The sequence below is a fragment of the Alternaria conjuncta genome (assembly GCF_024043145.1).
Source record: "Alternaria conjuncta strain BMP 0040 chromosome Unknown scaffold_3, whole genome shotgun sequence".
NCBI classification, from domain to species: domain Eukaryota; kingdom Fungi; phylum Ascomycota; class Dothideomycetes; order Pleosporales; family Pleosporaceae; genus Alternaria; species Alternaria conjuncta.
In genome coordinates, this window is record NW_026250092.1 from 554,978 (window position 1) to 571,510 (window position 16,533).

General features: G+C 54.0%; 6 protein-coding genes across 6 annotated transcripts; 2 read left to right on the forward strand and 4 right to left on the reverse strand.

The window, feature by feature from the left end:
- Window positions 1-247: 247 nt before the first annotated feature.
- On the forward strand, window positions 248-3,133 carry NIT4 (Nitrogen assimilation transcription factor nit-4; the record flags this gene model as incomplete). The annotated part of the gene is made up of 3 exons (XM_051466441.1): window positions 248-400; window positions 528-1,927; window positions 1,981-3,133. The coding sequence occupies 3 exons, from the start codon at window positions 248-250 to the stop codon at window positions 3,131-3,133; spliced, it is 2,706 nt and encodes a 901-aa protein (XP_051329296.1).
- A 1,842-nt stretch (window positions 3,134-4,975) lies between these two features.
- Window positions 4,976-6,469, reverse strand: J4E85_002162 (uncharacterized protein; the record flags this gene model as incomplete). The annotated part of the gene is made up of 2 exons (XM_051466442.1): window positions 4,976-5,795; window positions 5,853-6,469. The coding sequence occupies 2 exons, from the start codon at window positions 6,467-6,469 to the stop codon at window positions 4,976-4,978; spliced, it is 1,437 nt and encodes a 478-aa protein (XP_051329297.1).
- Window positions 6,470-7,103: 634 nt separating this feature from the next.
- Window positions 7,104-9,030, reverse strand: J4E85_002163 (uncharacterized protein; the record flags this gene model as incomplete). Its single annotated transcript, XM_051466443.1, has 5 exons — window positions 7,104-7,263; window positions 7,363-7,627; window positions 7,676-8,600; window positions 8,646-8,937; window positions 8,981-9,030. The coding sequence occupies 5 exons, from the start codon at window positions 9,028-9,030 to the stop codon at window positions 7,104-7,106; spliced, it is 1,692 nt and encodes a 563-aa protein (XP_051329298.1).
- A 505-nt stretch (window positions 9,031-9,535) lies between these two features.
- On the forward strand, window positions 9,536-10,390 carry J4E85_002164 (uncharacterized protein; the record flags this gene model as incomplete). Its single annotated transcript, XM_051466444.1, has 1 exon — window positions 9,536-10,390. One exon carries the CDS (start codon window positions 9,536-9,538, stop codon window positions 10,388-10,390), a length of 855 nt encoding a protein of 284 aa, XP_051329299.1.
- Window positions 10,391-10,558: 168 nt separating this feature from the next.
- J4E85_002165 (uncharacterized protein) lies at window positions 10,559-12,063 on the reverse strand (the record flags this gene model as incomplete). The annotated part of the gene is made up of 2 exons (XM_051466445.1): window positions 10,559-11,917; window positions 11,965-12,063. The coding sequence occupies 2 exons, from the start codon at window positions 12,061-12,063 to the stop codon at window positions 10,559-10,561; spliced, it is 1,458 nt and encodes a 485-aa protein (XP_051329300.1).
- Window positions 12,064-15,130: 3,067 nt separating this feature from the next.
- J4E85_002166 (uncharacterized protein) lies at window positions 15,131-16,161 on the reverse strand (the record flags this gene model as incomplete). The annotated part of the gene is made up of 3 exons (XM_051466446.1): window positions 15,131-15,226; window positions 15,304-15,994; window positions 16,121-16,161. The coding sequence occupies 3 exons, from the start codon at window positions 16,159-16,161 to the stop codon at window positions 15,131-15,133; spliced, it is 828 nt and encodes a 275-aa protein (XP_051329301.1).
- Window positions 16,162-16,533: the final 372 nt, after the last annotated feature.

Below are 16,533 nucleotides of genomic sequence, written 5' to 3' on the forward strand. Positions count from 1 at the left end.
ACCTCAGCGACGCAGCTCGGTCGCGTAGGCCCTCATCACCAGCCCAATGCGACGCCGATTCCGACGTGATTGCGCCCGCTTCCCTGTCCTTGGCCAGCCATGTTGAGCCCGCGAGATAGAGCCCCGGACCACGACAGCCTGCCATATCCACTGCAAGCTGATTAATGTCGCGTGAGAAGAGGCCCGTCAAAGCGCGCCCCGCCATTCCCCCACAATTTGCTTCTCCGGTAAACCGACAAGACCTGTAATGGAGAACAACACCACTGCGGACGCGCAACCGCCCTCTGACACGCCCAACAAGAAGGGACGCCGCAGCAAGAGGGATGCCGGAAGCGAGGACTCTAAGAAGCGCCGCTGCATCTCGTCCGCCTGCGTGCCATGCAGGAAGCGCAAGTCCAAGGTATGTTAGGTAACGGGAACTGGCCCTGATGCCCTTTCTCCGGCGTATACACACATTCTCCGGATGATCACCAGCCCCCTCGGAACCACGCGCCCTGTACGAGAGCAGTCGCTAATCTGCCGCATAGTGCGACGGTACCACTCCCGCCTGCTCTGCATGTGCCGCCGTCTACAACACGCCGTGCATCTACGACCCCAACTCGGACCACCGCCGCAAAGGCGTCTACAAGAAGGACATCGACAACCTCAAGACGCGCAACTCCACCCTCCAGACGCTTATCCAGGCTATCCTGAACTATCCGGAAGAGGAAGTCGCCGACCTCGTACACCAGATACGGACATGCGAGAGCTTGGACTCGGTCGCAGAGGCTATCATAGCGAAGGAGAATGGCGAAGACGACGAGGATGAGCCCATCAGTCCGATCACAACGCCTACCATGGCGCCGGCCAAGGGCACATTCGAGAGTCAGCTGAGCGGGAAGATGGGCGAGCTGCGCCTTGAAGACGGGTCGACCAGATACATTGGCGGCACATCGCATCTCATATACCTGGGCCAAGGCAACGACTCTGCGGAATCGCCGGACACATATTCCGAGGACCAGTACCAGGAGGCACAGGACCCGTTCTGCTCGTGGACGACTGTCACCTCGGACCCGGAGCTTGTGCAGCATCTGATCAGCATGTACTTTTGCTGGCACTACAGCTTCTTCACTACGCTGTCGAAAAATCTCTTCCTGCAAGAATTTCAACAAGGCAAACCGCAGCTGGGATCCGGGAGGAAATCACAATACTGTTCGCCGCTACTAGTCAATGCTATGCTAGCACTGGGGTGTCACTTCACATCGTGGCCGGCCGCCAGGGCTGTCCGCGACGACTCTGCCACGGCAGGCGACCACTTCTTCAAGGAGGCTAAGCGGTTGATCATGGAGGATGATTTGCACGAGATGCCAGCTCTGACGACTGTACAAGCTCTGGCATTAATGTCAGTACGGGAAGCAGGTTGCGGGCGGGAAGCAAAGGGTTGGGTCTATAGTGGCATGTCGTTTCGCATGGCCTGCGACCTCGGCCTGAACCTCGGTATGCACAGCAAAGACACCATCGATGACAACGAAGAGGACGCGCGGCGGATCACATTCTGGGGCTGCTTCTTGTTCGACAAATGCTGGAGCAATTACATGGGACGATTGCCGCAACTACCCAACACGATCCTTACAGTGCCGAAGTTCGAAGTCTTTCCCAGCGAAGATGCCGAAACGTGGAGCGCAGTCACAGACTCCGGTCTCAGTCAGGCGCACTCCCAGCCAAGTCGGACGCGTGCAGTCGCTCTCCAGATATCGAAGCTGTGTGAGATCTCTAGCGACCTCATGAACTCTTTCTACAACCCGATCGATATGGACAAGGTCAAGGGCAGACAGGCGGAACTGAAGAAGCTGAGCGAGATACACATGCGTTTGGAGACTTGGAGAAGGGACTTACCAAAGGAGCTGGAGCCGAAGGAGGGCGGATTGCCGCACATGCTAGTCATGCAGTAAGTTCGCCTTTGCGTATCATCTACCAGTACTCGTACTAAACCAGTTGCAGTATGTTCTTTCAACTATTGTACATTCATCTTTTCCGACCGTTCCTCAAGTACAGTCCGAACAACTCGCCACTGCCCGCAAGTGTATCGCCAAGGAAGCTATGCACGCAAGCTGCTGCCATGATCTCGAAGTTGCTCCGGCTATACAAGCGATCGCATGGCTTGCGCCAGATATGCAACATCTGTGTCTACATCACGCACTCGGCATGCACCATACATCTTCTCAACCTACCAGAGAAGAATGCGAAGCGCGATATAATACACGGTGTGAAGCATCTCGAGGAGATAGCAGAAGGCTGGCTCTGTGCTCGCCGAACGCTCGGCATTCTCAGCGTCCTGGCCAAACGCTGGAAAGTCGATCTGCCAGAAGAAGCTGCCACAGTACTGTCCCGCACAGATACCAAGTATGGCCCCTGGAACGAGATCAGCACACCGAAAGCAATCCGCCGTGGATCCGTACAGATGAGAGATCAGCATCCCTCGCCTGCGAGCCAGACATCACCAAGCCTCCAGCCATACAGCATGAATATGGCAAACATGGCAACACCCCAGTTCTTTGCCCAAGCAACAGCCAACACTTCCAGTTCCGTAAGCAATGATCCTTCCACGCGCCCCTCCAGCACCCACACCATACCTCCTTCCGACGCAAACGCCCTGGCTTACATGCGCAATCAGCACCAGGTCAGCACACCACAGAATTCTTCAAACTCTCTCAACGCACCGACACCGGCGTCCACACAAGGTCGGCGCTCGGTTGATGGTCAAACCACCGCTGGAAGCTCTCCAAGCCAACTCTTCGGCGGCGTCGACCAATTGCTACGAGAAGGCCAAGACTGGATCTATCGCGATCAGACACAGCTCGCAACTGACTTTGAGAACTGGAACCCTCAAGGAATCGATGATATCGCGAACTGGTTTGCAAACACCACCAGCCCAGCAGGCGCATTCCAGGGTAACACCAATGCACCTGTCATGAGCAATGAGATGAGTGGAGGACCTGTGGGTGGTAATGGTGTCAATGGGTATACGAACGGAAACACGAACGGGAACACGAGTGCTGCTCCGGCCCCAAGTTTGAATGGGTTTGGTGTGGCTGGATTCAATGGTATGGGTATGCAAGGGTTTACTTATGATGAGCAGAGTTGGTATCAGTAAGCCAATAAGGAACATGGCTCTTCTGTGGAGATGGTATTACTATGTCTTTTAGCGAATGAATCACTTCTTGTCAGATATAGGATAGAGTAGCACGATCGATCAGCATTGATATTCCAGGCGCTACAACGGCGTCGGCAACTAGAAATGAACTAATAGACACGTCTGCACCAAATGCCTTACACCCACATCTCTTCACCCCTTATGCGCTTCCCAAGGAACTTCTTGACCTTGCGCCAACACCTCTTCGCCTTCCCTTTCAACGAATGTTTCTCCTTGTTCCTCTTCCGTACACGTCGAGCAATCTCATCACAATCCTCTTCCCATTCTCGCCAAAGCCTTTCCAGCATGGGATCGCCCTCGGTAAGCCCAGCCTCTGGTCTATTATCGCGACTTGGGGGCGGTCCGATAGTCCTCTCGCTCCTTTGCACTTCTTCATGTGTCACATGCTGGACACTCAAGGCCTCTGCTTCGCGCAGTGAGGCGTTATCGCCGTCGTACTCATCGGGTAGGTAATGTCTGCCACGGGGCCGAGGTCGTGGGGAGCCTGGTTCCGGGGGTGTCGGTGGTGAATCTGTGGCATGTCGGCGATTTCTGTATCGGCGCGACTTGACTAGGTCTGGGACGTTTCCGGAAGGGACTGACTTCCTCCCAACCTGTTCTTCTATGGGACTCAAAGCATGGGGTCGAAATTTTTGGAGTGGGTTTGTGGTTTCTGAGTCGAGTGAGACGCGGGGCGGGGGGTTGGGTGGGGATCGCGAGCGGAGTTGAGTGCCGTTTTGAGGAGGCTGAGAAACTATATGTATTGCTGATTAGTCAAGATCATAAATGTAGGGTAGTGGTGGCAGTCTTACAATTTAGTAGCTGTTCATGTAGCTCGCCTCTTTCGAGTTGGCGGACAAGGGTTGGATTTGAAGAGCGCGGGCGAGTCGAGTCGTCTTCGTGCAGTGGAGGAACTATTTGTACCACTGATCAGTAGGATGTAGTCGTATGGCATGTGAGTAGTCTTACCGTTTAGCCCTCTCTGGGGTTGTCGGGGATAGATATTGTGAGAGCGTGGGCGAGACGCTGCCGCTCGGCTGCTTTCTGGCTGTCCATCTCTATCCCGGCCATCAACACCGGCATCATCTTCCGAGACAGACCCTCCCGTCGAAGTGAAACTCGCCACTGTGCGGAGCCCTCCCGAACGATCCCATTGTATATTCGGCGCTCTTCTCAGTGTAGGCGTTCTCCTTCCTCTGGGTGGATCGAGAACCCATGGTAAGACATCGTTGGGCAGGTTGTCTTCTCCCCTGTATCGAGCATATGGGGCTCCCGGTGATGTGGATCCTCGTCCTGGTGAGGATGACGGGAGGCTGGTGCGTCTGGAGCCGCGAGGGGGAGTTGGACTGACATATCCAGGGTCATTGTAGGCGTGCTGGCCCGGGTTTGGAGTTGCTCTGCGCGCCGCCATGTACTCGGCTCGTCTTTCTCGTGGTCCCATTGGATTGGTATTTGTGCGGTTTTGTGGAGCGAGGCGTGGTCCAAGCAGAGGATAACCTGTGCTGGATGTTTGCATTGTAATTAATGAGTTGGAATCCGAGTCGTTTCCGAATGATACCGTTCGATCACGATGATTCACCGCTGGAGGTATCGCTATCTTTAACGATCGGTGGGTTGTAACATGTGACGTAAAGATAGAGAGATAGCGAGCGCCACGGTAACGTATATCAAGATGTTAAGGGGAAGCATGACGTGCGAGTGAATTGGACGTGTGAAAGTGATGACTGGGTTCGAAGTGAAGAGAGCCTTTTCAACCGCTGGACTTGCCAAAGCTTCGTTGCCAAACATCGCAACTACCTATTATTACACAGCCGTGCCTCCCTCCACGTCTCTGACCGGCTCTTCAGGAAGTGTAAGCAGGGACATCTTGCGACTGGGACTTCCTAAAGAGTTTTGTATCCCCTCCATAGCCGCTGACCCACGCCGTGTTGCACTTTCCACTGGATGCTCGAGCGTTGATGCAGTAACTTTGGCGGGTATGTTGCTGGCCTCCGCAGCTTTCGCGTCTATACTTGCGAGCGCTGTGCCGTTCATTTCGTGAGGCTTGGGATCATTCGAGGGATGTGGATGCAAATCTGAGGGAGTTTGCGTCGATGATGGGCCGTGAGAGGGAGTTTCGGTACCATTGACTGACAATGATCGGTCGTTCTGGGATTCTGTGTGTTGTTCTTCTGAAGGCGTATTCCGCTCTGTTGGTCCCTCGCTATCTGTCTTGGGAGTGGCACGCTTCTGCCGCGCTCGTGCTATCAAGTCGTCGAATTCGGTCTTGTGTGTCTTCGCATACCCGTCACCATCAAAGTCTTTCTTCATGATCTTGTTCTCTTTGGTGCCCGCTCTTCCACCCAGTGTCTGTTCCCATTCGTCTAACTCTTTCAGTAATTGCCTCTTGCTCTTGCGTACACTTTCGTCGGCGTCGCAATTCGAATTGTAGATATTGAGCCATTCGACATGCCGCCGTCTCATCAGGTCTTTTGAACCCCAAGTAGGTATGCCGATTTCTTGCAGTTTCTTCCGCAACTTAGTCTCCGTGAGCATAGCGTAGTTGAGTTGGGATAATCTCGTCGGTGGAGGCGAGGGGTCTTTCTTTCGTATTTGGAAAGCGGGTGGGAATGTGGTCTTAGTCCTACAAGTGGGTGTCGTTAGCCGGCTGACCTAGATGTGCTGTCATATATCTGCGTACTTTGACCGGGTGCTACGCCCTTGCGAGTTTTCTGGCCCAGTGCATGTGTCCAGATGGTTGTAGACCAGCTCTTCCTTCATTGGCTTGCTGCACATCGGACACTTGACCATGCCATCTGGCATGAAATCGTCGTCACCGTCGTCTTCGCTATCCGCGACGACCATTGGCGACCCAGCTCTGCCTCCGTTGCGCTGGCTCCTAGTTCGCGTCTGCCGCGATCGTGTATGCCTGATGTTGTCCTCGTCTTCCATATCTGTGTCTTCCAGCTTCCGCTTCTTCTTGCTAGCCTTCGTGGTCTCCTCTTCCTTGTCTGCGCGCGCCAATTCCATGGCCTTGGGTCTCGCCTCTTGAAAGCGCATCACGACTTCTCTGATCGCAATGTTGGGCGCCAGTTTGTCGCTCGAGCACCCAGTCTTGCAGCTCGGACACTTGCCGTCCGCCGTGATGCATCTTCGTATGCATATCGAACAGAAGGTATGGCTACACGGCGTGATGACAGGGTTGTTGTAGAACTCCTTGCAGACTTCGCAGCGCAAGGCAACTTCGAGCGGTTCGAACGCGGGTAGGGACGTCTTTATCCAATCGGTGGAGTCGGGGAGGTCGAAGGAAGAGTCCATGGGTCGTTCGCAGACAGGGAGAATTCGGGATGATAGGGAGTTGACAGTTGGATTTGTTTGGCTGGGGTCCGGCGCGTCGGCTTCGATCGCGTCACGTCGACCACGTGACCGCGCTGGAGATCTTGCTGCTTTGTCATCGCCCGGATTGGGCTGCAGTTGGGATGTAGCGGGAGATCCCAAAGTATGCTGCTTGGAAATCACCTTGCGTAGTCTGGCCATATTTGCGAAGATACTGTGCGGGTTCCAAGTTGGGGGCTCCAGTTGAACAACAAGGCGCAATAATGGGCTGCGTAGTCCTGTTCGTGACTGCTTCATTCCGGGCAAAGATTCATTATGCGCTAGCTGCACCTTCACTCTCACTTTGCGCAGTCCCAAAAGGACAAAGTCGTCATTTTTCTTTGTTGTTATTTGCACAATTCGCTGCGCCCTGTTTGGGGTGTTCCATCTCTCCCACCAGCCAGCTACATGTGCAACGGTCATGTATGAACGCCACGCTATGCGAACTCATCTCATCTCATGCTGTAACTCGCCTCATCTGCAATGCTATGCCCAGCCGTCCTGTCTGATAGGCGAAATTGGACTCTTATCATCCAGAAGATATTCGCGACCAACCTCAAGTCCATAATCACATCTCTTAGACCTTGAAAACGGTGCTTTTGCTCTTGATTCCATCGAATACACAGGTATTATCAACCGGAACGTATTGTTCGGTGATAGCCTTGATTATCTCCTGCGAAACAATACCACCAGTCAGGGCACCAACGTTGTGGAGTTCAGCGCCACCAGCTCGTGTACTGTAGTCTGATCAGTCGACTGTTTACTGCTGAAATGCCACGATGAGGCTTTCGTAGGAAAGCTGTCTCATTCCAAGTTCAGGGCCGGTGTGTACTTACAGCTCGCGGGTGTATTCTCGAATTTGTGATTTGATTGTCGCGTACTCGTCCTCCTCGATGTCAGCGTTTGCCTCGTTGACAAGATCGTTCGCAATCTTGAAGGCGATCCCAGTGAGCTTCTCTGAGTCGGTTTCAACATCGCTCTCTCCAGCAACGCGGGGTGCTCCGCCCAGACCATCTTGATCGTGTGTTGCAAGGAACTCGTCCCATGCTAGGAATGCAATGTACAGCGGGATCTGCGAGTCGGGAAATGTGAGGAGCTGAGCTACAGGGTGTTAGTAAAAGTTGTAAATGTCGAGGCTGGCTTTCTTACAGATCGACTTCGCACGGTCTCCCCATTTGATCTTCTCGCCTGCTTGTACAACGTGGAACGGCCGTCCGCGGACCAGTTTGATATGTGCAGCATTCTTGCAGAAAGTCTCGATATCCTTCTCGTCAATCTGCGTGCTACGTCCAGCATTCCGCTCCAAGAACCGCACACTGTCCACCACCTCCGCCAAATCCTTTCGTGCTTTCGACTTGTATACGTTCTGCAGCTGGATATAGTCTGCTGACCGCGCCTTCATATCGGGTACAGAGCCGGGTACCGGGAGAACGTTGTACTTGGTGTAGAACAGGCCAATAGCGTTGGCGATGACCCAGAAGCTTGGTGAATCCTCGCGGATCAGAAGACATTCCGGCGCCGTGAAGATCTCCTTAACGGAACTACTGGCTTGTGGCGGGTTCAAGGACTTGAGGACTGCCGCCACCGCTTCGTCAAAGTTCTCTTCGCCACCTTCTGGGTTGTTTGTGCGCGCAGCCTGCGCTACTGATGTCCTGAACTCTGTCTTCTCCTTGTACGTCTGTGGCGCCTCTCCACCGTGGTCCTTCTTCCAACGCTCGAGGAAGTGCAGCAGCAGTGCTATCCATGGGACATGGCCGTGATCTTCTGCCTTCATGTTGTCTAGACCTGCCGTCTTCTCCTCCGCGTATTGGACAAGCTCTGGCCATGGCCGTAACAGCCGTAGATCTGATGTGGTCTCGGGGCTGGGATGTGTGTCTACGATGGGGAACGCTGGAGGTAGGTGTACGGAGAAGTGTGCGTAGAAGCCGACCGAATGGACGTAGAATAGCGGAATGAGCGCAGCGCTTGCGTGGTCGGAGAGCTTAGCGAGGATTTCGGGACGGATAGGCGCGGTCGCAATGATGAGGGTATATGGTCGCAGAGCGTCAGGTTGCGCCAGCCATGACTCTAGAGGCTGTTCCGATTAGCGGAGGACGCGACAAGACGTCATTTGACCAACCTCTGTGATGAAATGGCCATCCACATCTGGGTTCAGCTCTTTGAGCAGATTGCACGTATGTTCAGCCCGGTAGCCTCCTAGATGCTGATCCTCCAGGAAGAAGTTGACACCTAGATCTGCTTCGCTGACAATGGCCGAATCTTGGATGGTAAAGTTGCCGATGCAGGGCAGAACAAGGTTCTTGAGCGTCTCTACACCTACGACTCCCGGACCAGAGTTTATGAGGAGGATATGTGAGTTCTCGAGTGCGATTTGGCCGGTGGCGCCCCAGAGGCGTAGTTGACGGTCGTACCTACTCTTGTTAGTAATGACAGATGTGTTCGCTCTGAACATACTTCTTCTCCTTCGCGGTCGGGCCCTGCACTGGGGGTGGGAGATCCTCCATTATGGCGATTTTGGGAAGGTTCACGGTGAGGGCGTTCGATGTTGGTACGACAGCTTGGGAAGCTCAAGCTGCCAGGCACCAAACGCGCTGCCAGCCCGCGCGCTAAGGGCACATCCCTGTCGCGGGGTCCTGGTGGGGCTCAAATCGTCATTTTGGCAGCAGCTCAGTCGTCTCGTCACGGGAAAATCATTCATCCCGCCATCTTATCGCGACCCACTGTAGTGTCTCATTTTCTCTGACTCTGGAATTACTGGGAAGATTCCTGTTCTAGTTCATGCCGCTGAAGCCGAACCACGCCTGGCCCGCCAATATAAATCAGCAAGTGCGCAGCATCAGTCATCTCAAGTCTCGACTGCCCCTCCGACCACTGTCAAATTCTAGATCTCTTGTACACCGAGCCAGCACCTGGACCACCGGCAAGTCTCCTTCTGCAACACCAATTCACCATCCCCATCCTTCATACCGGACTTTCCATTCCACGGGAGTCCTCGAACACGCAAACAGTATGACCGACACGACTGTTGAAGCCGCAAAGCGCGCTGCTGCGCACCAAGCAGTAGCAGACCACTTCGACCCAGCAGCCACCCACGTTGGAATTGGTTCAGGAACAACCATCGTCTATGTCGTCGAAGCCATCAAGGAGCGCTCCACGAACCCGAACATTCTCTTCGTACCCACAGGTTTCCAATCGCGCCAACTCGTAGTCAACGCCGGCCTGACCGCCATCTCCTTCGACAGTCTTCCAGATCGCGTAATGCTCGATGTCGCTTTCGACGGAGCCGACGAGGTCGACGCAGAACTCAACTGCATAAAAGGAGGAGGTGCATGTCTGTTCCAGGAGAAGCTAGTCGCCGAGCGCGCGAAGAAGTTTGTCTGTGTCGCAGACTACCGCAAGAGACAAGAGCGCCTGCTGACCAACTGGCCGACGATACCAATTGAGGTTGCGCCGCTGTCTCAGCTCAAGGTCGCTGCTGCGCTTAAGATGCTTGGTTCAACGGGCCCTAAGCTAAGGACTACGCTACTGGAGAAGTCGGGGCCCCTGAAGACAGACCAGGACTTTTACATTATCGACGCTCCGTTCCCTGCCTTGCTCACTTCGGCGGATGTTGCAGCTGGTAAGGGCAAGGGCGATGGAACAGATGGCACATGGGAGGTCAACACGATAAGCAAGGCGATCAAGGGCTTGACTGGTGTATTGGAAGTCGGCATCTTCTCCGGTCTGAACGGAATCGATGCACAGGAACTCCGCGAGCAGGATCAATTGACCAAGACCGTGCGAGGTGGTCAGAAGCCTGTCGCTGTATACTTCGGCATGGAGGACGGAAGCGTCAAGATGCGAACAATCGAAGGAGAGAGATAGGCACGCATTCGGTTCTCGGGTTTGCGACAAGTGAACATTTATCATTCGTAGCTAAAAAAGCAAACCTCATCCCAAACAGAGCTTATCAGCTCGCGATCGTCGTCGCAGAAAGTAATCCTTTTGTCCTTTTCCATCTAACTCCACATAACACGTCTCAGTACCGTACATCTAAGCGCGGTACATGATGTGCCTCCTCCTGTACCCATCGTATGTAGCAGTCACGTAGACAGTCTCGGTGACAACCTCGACGTCCGTGACATACACACACTTGTATCCCTCAGGGCACGACGGCTGGGTAGGCGCAGGCGCGTTCGCAGACGAAGGGGCAACAGTGATGGTGGAGACGGGTGCCTTGGAAAGCGTCGTAGGCTGCTGCGTGGGCTTGGGGGCAGCAGCAACGGGCTGCTCAACAATGGGAGGGCTCTCGTACGACTCATCGACCGTGGGCTTAGGCGTAGCAGAGGTGGCCTTGTCAGCTGCAGGCTTGGGGGAAGCCTTCGCAGGTGCCTCGTACTGCTTGGTGGAGCTGGTCTTGGGTGCAGGCGCATCCACGATACCACCACCGTTAACAGCCATGATCTTGCCAACATCGATGCTCTTCTTCTCGGGAGTAAGAATCTTGCCCTTGTTGGGAGGACCATTGAAGTTCATGGCCGTGCACTGTGCGTTGATGTCCTTGCACTTCTCCTGCCAGAGCTTGCAGCCTGCGTTACCGGTTGCGGGGGCCTCGTCGTAGCAGACATCGGCTTGGTCCCAGCACTCGGTAGCGGAAGCCCAGCAGCCCTTCTCGGTGCTGTATGAAGAGACCTCCTTGCCGCACCAGTTGGCGTTCTCCATGATGCAGCCTTCGGGCTTCAGGCCCGCAGTTTGCACGGTCGAAGCCTTCTTCATGCCACCGGCTGTGAGCTTGGCGACCTTGGGGCCGGGGATGACGTAGTCCTTGGCATCCTTGTTGTAGATGTCGAAGTCGGTGGATGGCTCGTTGTACTTGACGTAGCCGGGAATGGAAACAGTGCTTTCGGGAACGAGGTTCCCGCTGCTCTCAACAAAGATCTGGGCACAACCAGTGTAGAATTGTGGGTCTCCGTCCTTTGCGGCGTGAAGAGCAAGGATCTCTGGACGAGCAAGGTAGTCACCACCCTCAAGGCCCTTGGGGAGGTTCACGGACAAGAGACCATTGTTGTCAATGATCTCATCGGTGCACCAGCGGTCGGTGGACGAGTCGTAGCCGTGGTCGAAGATCTTGAACCAACCGTCACCAGCAGCCGTGTCAGTGCTGGCATCGGAAACCTTCTTCAGGTACACGGCACAGGGACCTACGTGACCGCGGTCAAGACGCTCCTTGGTGGGGTCGTTGGGCCATGAGCGGATCTCGAAAGTAATGAGGGAACCATCCTTGGCGGGCTGGACACGAGAAACACCCTTTGTACCACCGACATTGCAGGCCATGTCGTCACTGTCGAGGCTGGGAACGGGGCTGCTAGCCTTGGCAGCATTGGGGTTCATGCGGATGGCGACACCATCACCCTACTTATTGTTAGTAGACTGCATCTGCAAAGATTGGGAAAACAAACCTGAGGCATGCTATCGATCATGAAGTCTGTGAAGACAGTGTGAGCAAGGGCAGCGGGGGCTGACGCCAGGGCCGCGAGGAGCATAGATTGGGTCTTCATGGTGAAAGTAACTCGGTTGATGATCGTGTACGAAGTAGAGTAATTGTTTATCTGGGAAGATAATTGTGATAGAATAACACACGGACGAGGTTGTTTGGTCACTGGGACACAATGTACAGGTGAATGAATGAATATGCCGACTAGCGACAATGAAGGAATGGAATAGGCAGCCGAGCGCCCTGGAAGGAGAGACAGAAAGTTGGGTTTTGAAGAAGAGATCCTCGTGTGTGGTCGAAGGTGAAGAAAGAAAGCCTATTCGAGGGCGGCGGCTCGACGCTTTTGATTCACGAGCTTAGCCTAGACCAGTGGTGCACATCCCCCGAATCCTCATTACACCTGACTCCTGCAAACATCGATATCCCTGGGGTCTGCATCCGCTTTGCCGCCGTTACGGGTTTCGTTCCCTGCATCGATCGTAAAGGCGTTCGAGCCCGCTGTTCTGTTTCCTAGCAGTAACGCTGGGTTCCGAAGATGCTGTCAGCATCAGGCACCACAGGCCAATCAAGGCATCGTTGAGGTTGTGCCGCTGAAACATGAAACACAAACCGACTAATTTAGCGAGACCCTAGTCGGGGTTCTGGTAAGCTCACCCGCTACCCAAGTGGATGGCGCTTTTCTCAGACAACACTAATTCAGGTACGGAGCCTTAATTAAACGAGTTTGCGCCTTGCGGGTCGATCTCGTTATCGGCCATGTGCAGATAAAGGCGCCGTAGAACGTCAGCAGCGGGGTTGATGATGCAGTCCACCGATAGTAGGAATGTACACACCCACTCCTTGCCTGCGCGCTACAGATCGTCGAACATGGAAAGCTGTAGAAGTTTGGTTCAGGAGGCTGTTGGAACTTTGGCGGGTCAGGCTGACAGTCATTTCGCAAAGTCGCCCACAGTGCAAATCTCGGCCCCTAGTGCCAAGAGTCACGCCGCCTCCTGGGGCCTATGTAGGACGCCAGACTGCGGCGAGGTTTGGCCCTTGAAAGTGTTGACACCACCGCAAAACACAATTTGGTCGTTGGGCGCAAATGACGGGATGGATGTCTCAAGTCGTGGTTGTCCGAGATGAGCGTGTACAGTTGCGATGATAATGTCGATTCTTTTCTGAGGCGACTAGCCCCCAAAGTTTACGCGTTGTACTACACTGAGATTTTCTTTGGGATGGCTGTCATCGGTTCCCGAACCTCCCAATGTCATGCAGGGGCTGAGATCTAGAGCCGCTGTTGATTTCCGAGAGAAAGCAAAAGAAAACAACACATCAAAGATGTCTGGGTAGCCCCGGCGCGTCACAACCTCATAAGTCTGCGGACCCCTACCTGTTCCTCAGAACGCGTGGACCATATCCAACGGCGATGTAGTATCAGCGCCAGATGATGCCGTTTCACCCGAAGCGCGCTGAAATATCAGAGACCGACACAATGCTCATGTAGGGAACCAAGGACCATTGTTGACGCCGCAGGATTGATCGGCAGAGTTCAGAGCGCGCTGTTGACTGGTAACAGTTTCGGAGTTGTTCCAACAATGTGTACTGAAAGCAGAACATTCGCCACAACTCAAGCGTAAGATGGTCTCTTGAGGCCTAACGATGCGTGGGACGCTTGCGGGTGTGCGCCCATACTTCCATTGTGCATATTGTGCGTCGACTTCGGAAGGTCTGCCTCCGCCTCCGCCCTCTCCAGAAAAGCCTTCACAATGTTCCTAAAATCGGCCGTGTCGTGAGAGCCATATGTCAGGAATCGTCGCGTCGCCCACTTCACATGCGAAACCTTGATTCCATAGACATCACGGAATGGGAGCTTGCTGAAGCCGATCTCGATCCCTTCAGAGAAAACCACGCCATCACGCTGCTGATTGATGCGGCACACAATCGAAGGCTCATACTTATGCTCGCCATAATCGATTCCCATCTCGCGGAGCCCTTGTTTCACAGCATCTATCAGCCATCGACTGCCTCTCTTAGTAAGAAAATGCAGCTTCTTCGAGTCGCCTAGTGAGTTCGATGGTAGCTGGCGCTCAGACAGCGGTTGGCCAATGAAATTTGCAATAGGTATTACGCCCATGCAGCGGTCCAGCTGAACAGCATCCACAGGACAAAAGAGGTTATCCCAAGGCAGTGGCCATGTACTTGTAGATATCAGAGGTCCTAGAAGGAATCCTTCTGAGATCGTTGTAGTACATTGTGGTCGAGGGCTCAAGTGAAGAGATGGACGCATCCCCGCAGCTGGTGGCAATGAACCGCGACCATCAATCCCGGGCATATCGTAAACATTGTTTCTGACTGTCATCATCAGGTTGCTCTTCTCAACGACATTTGTAGATGTAAAGATATTGGTCGGATCCATATTTAGCTCAAGGGTAGCCTCGATCCTCTTGAACACCCACAGCCAGTGATCGACGAGCCTTATTTCGGCGGCTATCCTTGAGGTACGGTCGCGTGCCACGCCCAAGCGACCAATGGATCCTTCGTATGCAACGCAATACGCAAGGGCGGCGTTCGTATGCTGTTGAATATGTAGACAGACGTCCCCTAGCCACCGTGCTGCAGCTATATCACCATCGTCCAGGTTTTGACGATTCAGGTAGATTCCGTTGAACACGCTTTCGAACAAATATTTTGCTCTTGCGTATTTCCCAGTGTAGGAGGCACAAACTCCAAGTAGATGCCTAAGAATACGTCGGTCGGGCTGGGTCCCAGACCTAGATGTTTGTCCCCGTTCGACAGCTGCCAGCTGGTCTTCAAGAAGCTTCTCTGCAGTGACAAAGTCACCCCGAGTCCACGCGGCAACTATTTGTTGTGCGTTCCACTCGAGGTCCACCGTAACTAATGTTTCTTTCTCATCATACGTCCGAGGTGCACCGGACATTCCCATGTTAGCTGTAAAAGAAGGCTCTGGTAAAGAGGAACCAGTTGGGGAAGTAGGCGCTATGATTGGGATACTGTACGTGGGCGTGACAGGAACCGTAGCTCTTGGGGGTTGAACTGGAACGCGTCTGATCGCATGGCTGTTGGAGCCCATGGGAGTAGTAGGCTGTGACGCTGGGTGTGGCACCGCGTAGAGCGATGATGCCTCCAACTCAGCAGGTTGGGACGGTTGCAAGGAGGTGGTCGAATGTGCTCGAGAAGTTGCTGAAGGGGTTAGATAGATCTGCTGCCTTTGCGTTATTGGCGGGCTAGACGCCAGAGGCAGCGCTGTGGGAGGACTGTGTGAGCCCCGGTACGCAGGTGAGACGATCGCTGGCACATCAACACTATGCGGTCGTTGATCGAAGTCAAATTCAGGAAGAGTGGTCCCGAGATCCGAAGAGATAGTTCCTAGACCATCATGCTCTGGCCGCTCCTCCAAAAGCCTCCCTTCGTTGACAGCTGTGACAAGCCAGTCTACGATGACGTCCCGGTAGCTTAGAGCCTGCTGCTGCGATACTCCCACATCTTCAAGGTCACGGAGAATCTGGCTCCATGCCTCCTCGTCATCGTCGTCATCGTCGGCTGTGCCTCCAGACGTGAGTCTCCCGATGGAAGCAATGCTTTCTTCGCGATGACCGCCTTTGTAGTCCTTCTCCAACCTCTCCAAAGCCTCTAGGATAAGAACCTGGCTATCGTGTATCAGGGATGTATAGAAGGAATTGAGCATCGATACGCTCGCGATGAGGCGCTCACGTATGTTTCGTGACTTCTCAGGGTCGTACTTGAGCCGGTCCCAAGCGCGTTTGGTTTTCGTGTCGAGCCCATTGTAGTGCAGCACCAGCTTATCTAGCTCTTCGAGCACTTCGATACACGGTTCGTACGCGTCGATGAGCTGCTGCCGCTTGCTCTCGGGTATCTTGTCGTACTTGTCTTGAATGTCCTCGAGTAGGTTCGTTAACGTTCGTGCTTGCGATGTAAGATCCTTGTATTCGCCGGAGCAGTCGCGACCTGTGTTGAAGTCAGCACGATGAGAGCTACCTAGGTACGGGGTGGCGGGGAAAGCAGACAGTTCTTGTAGACTCTACCAGCTAGCTCACACAGCTTGAGCACATCTCCAATGCTGATTCCGAAACTCATCGCTTAACAAATGGAAGAAATACGGTCCCGAGTTCGCGCGGCGCAGCTCATCACCAGTGGCCATGTCACGTATGGTCATCTAGTGATGCACACGGCTGGAGGCCTAGACGACATCTGGGCATGTGGCTTGCAAGGGATAACTTGATTGGATTTGGAACGGAACACAGCTCAGCTCGCTCAGCATCGTTTAACCTACTTCCCGCTTGGAATCCGCAGCATATCACTTCGCTGCGACCACGATTCTGTTACCTCGCTTTATGATATATGCTTCGATGATGGCGGCGCGTCGCGTGCGGTAGATTGGGGGCATTGGCCTGGGCTGGCTGATGATGTCACATGATGGCGCTCGATGAGCCTCGGTAGTACTAATCCGGCCTAGTCTTGAAATGCTCAGGTGCCAGATGTTGCCGTGTAGAAGTAGTGATATCCAGCAGAT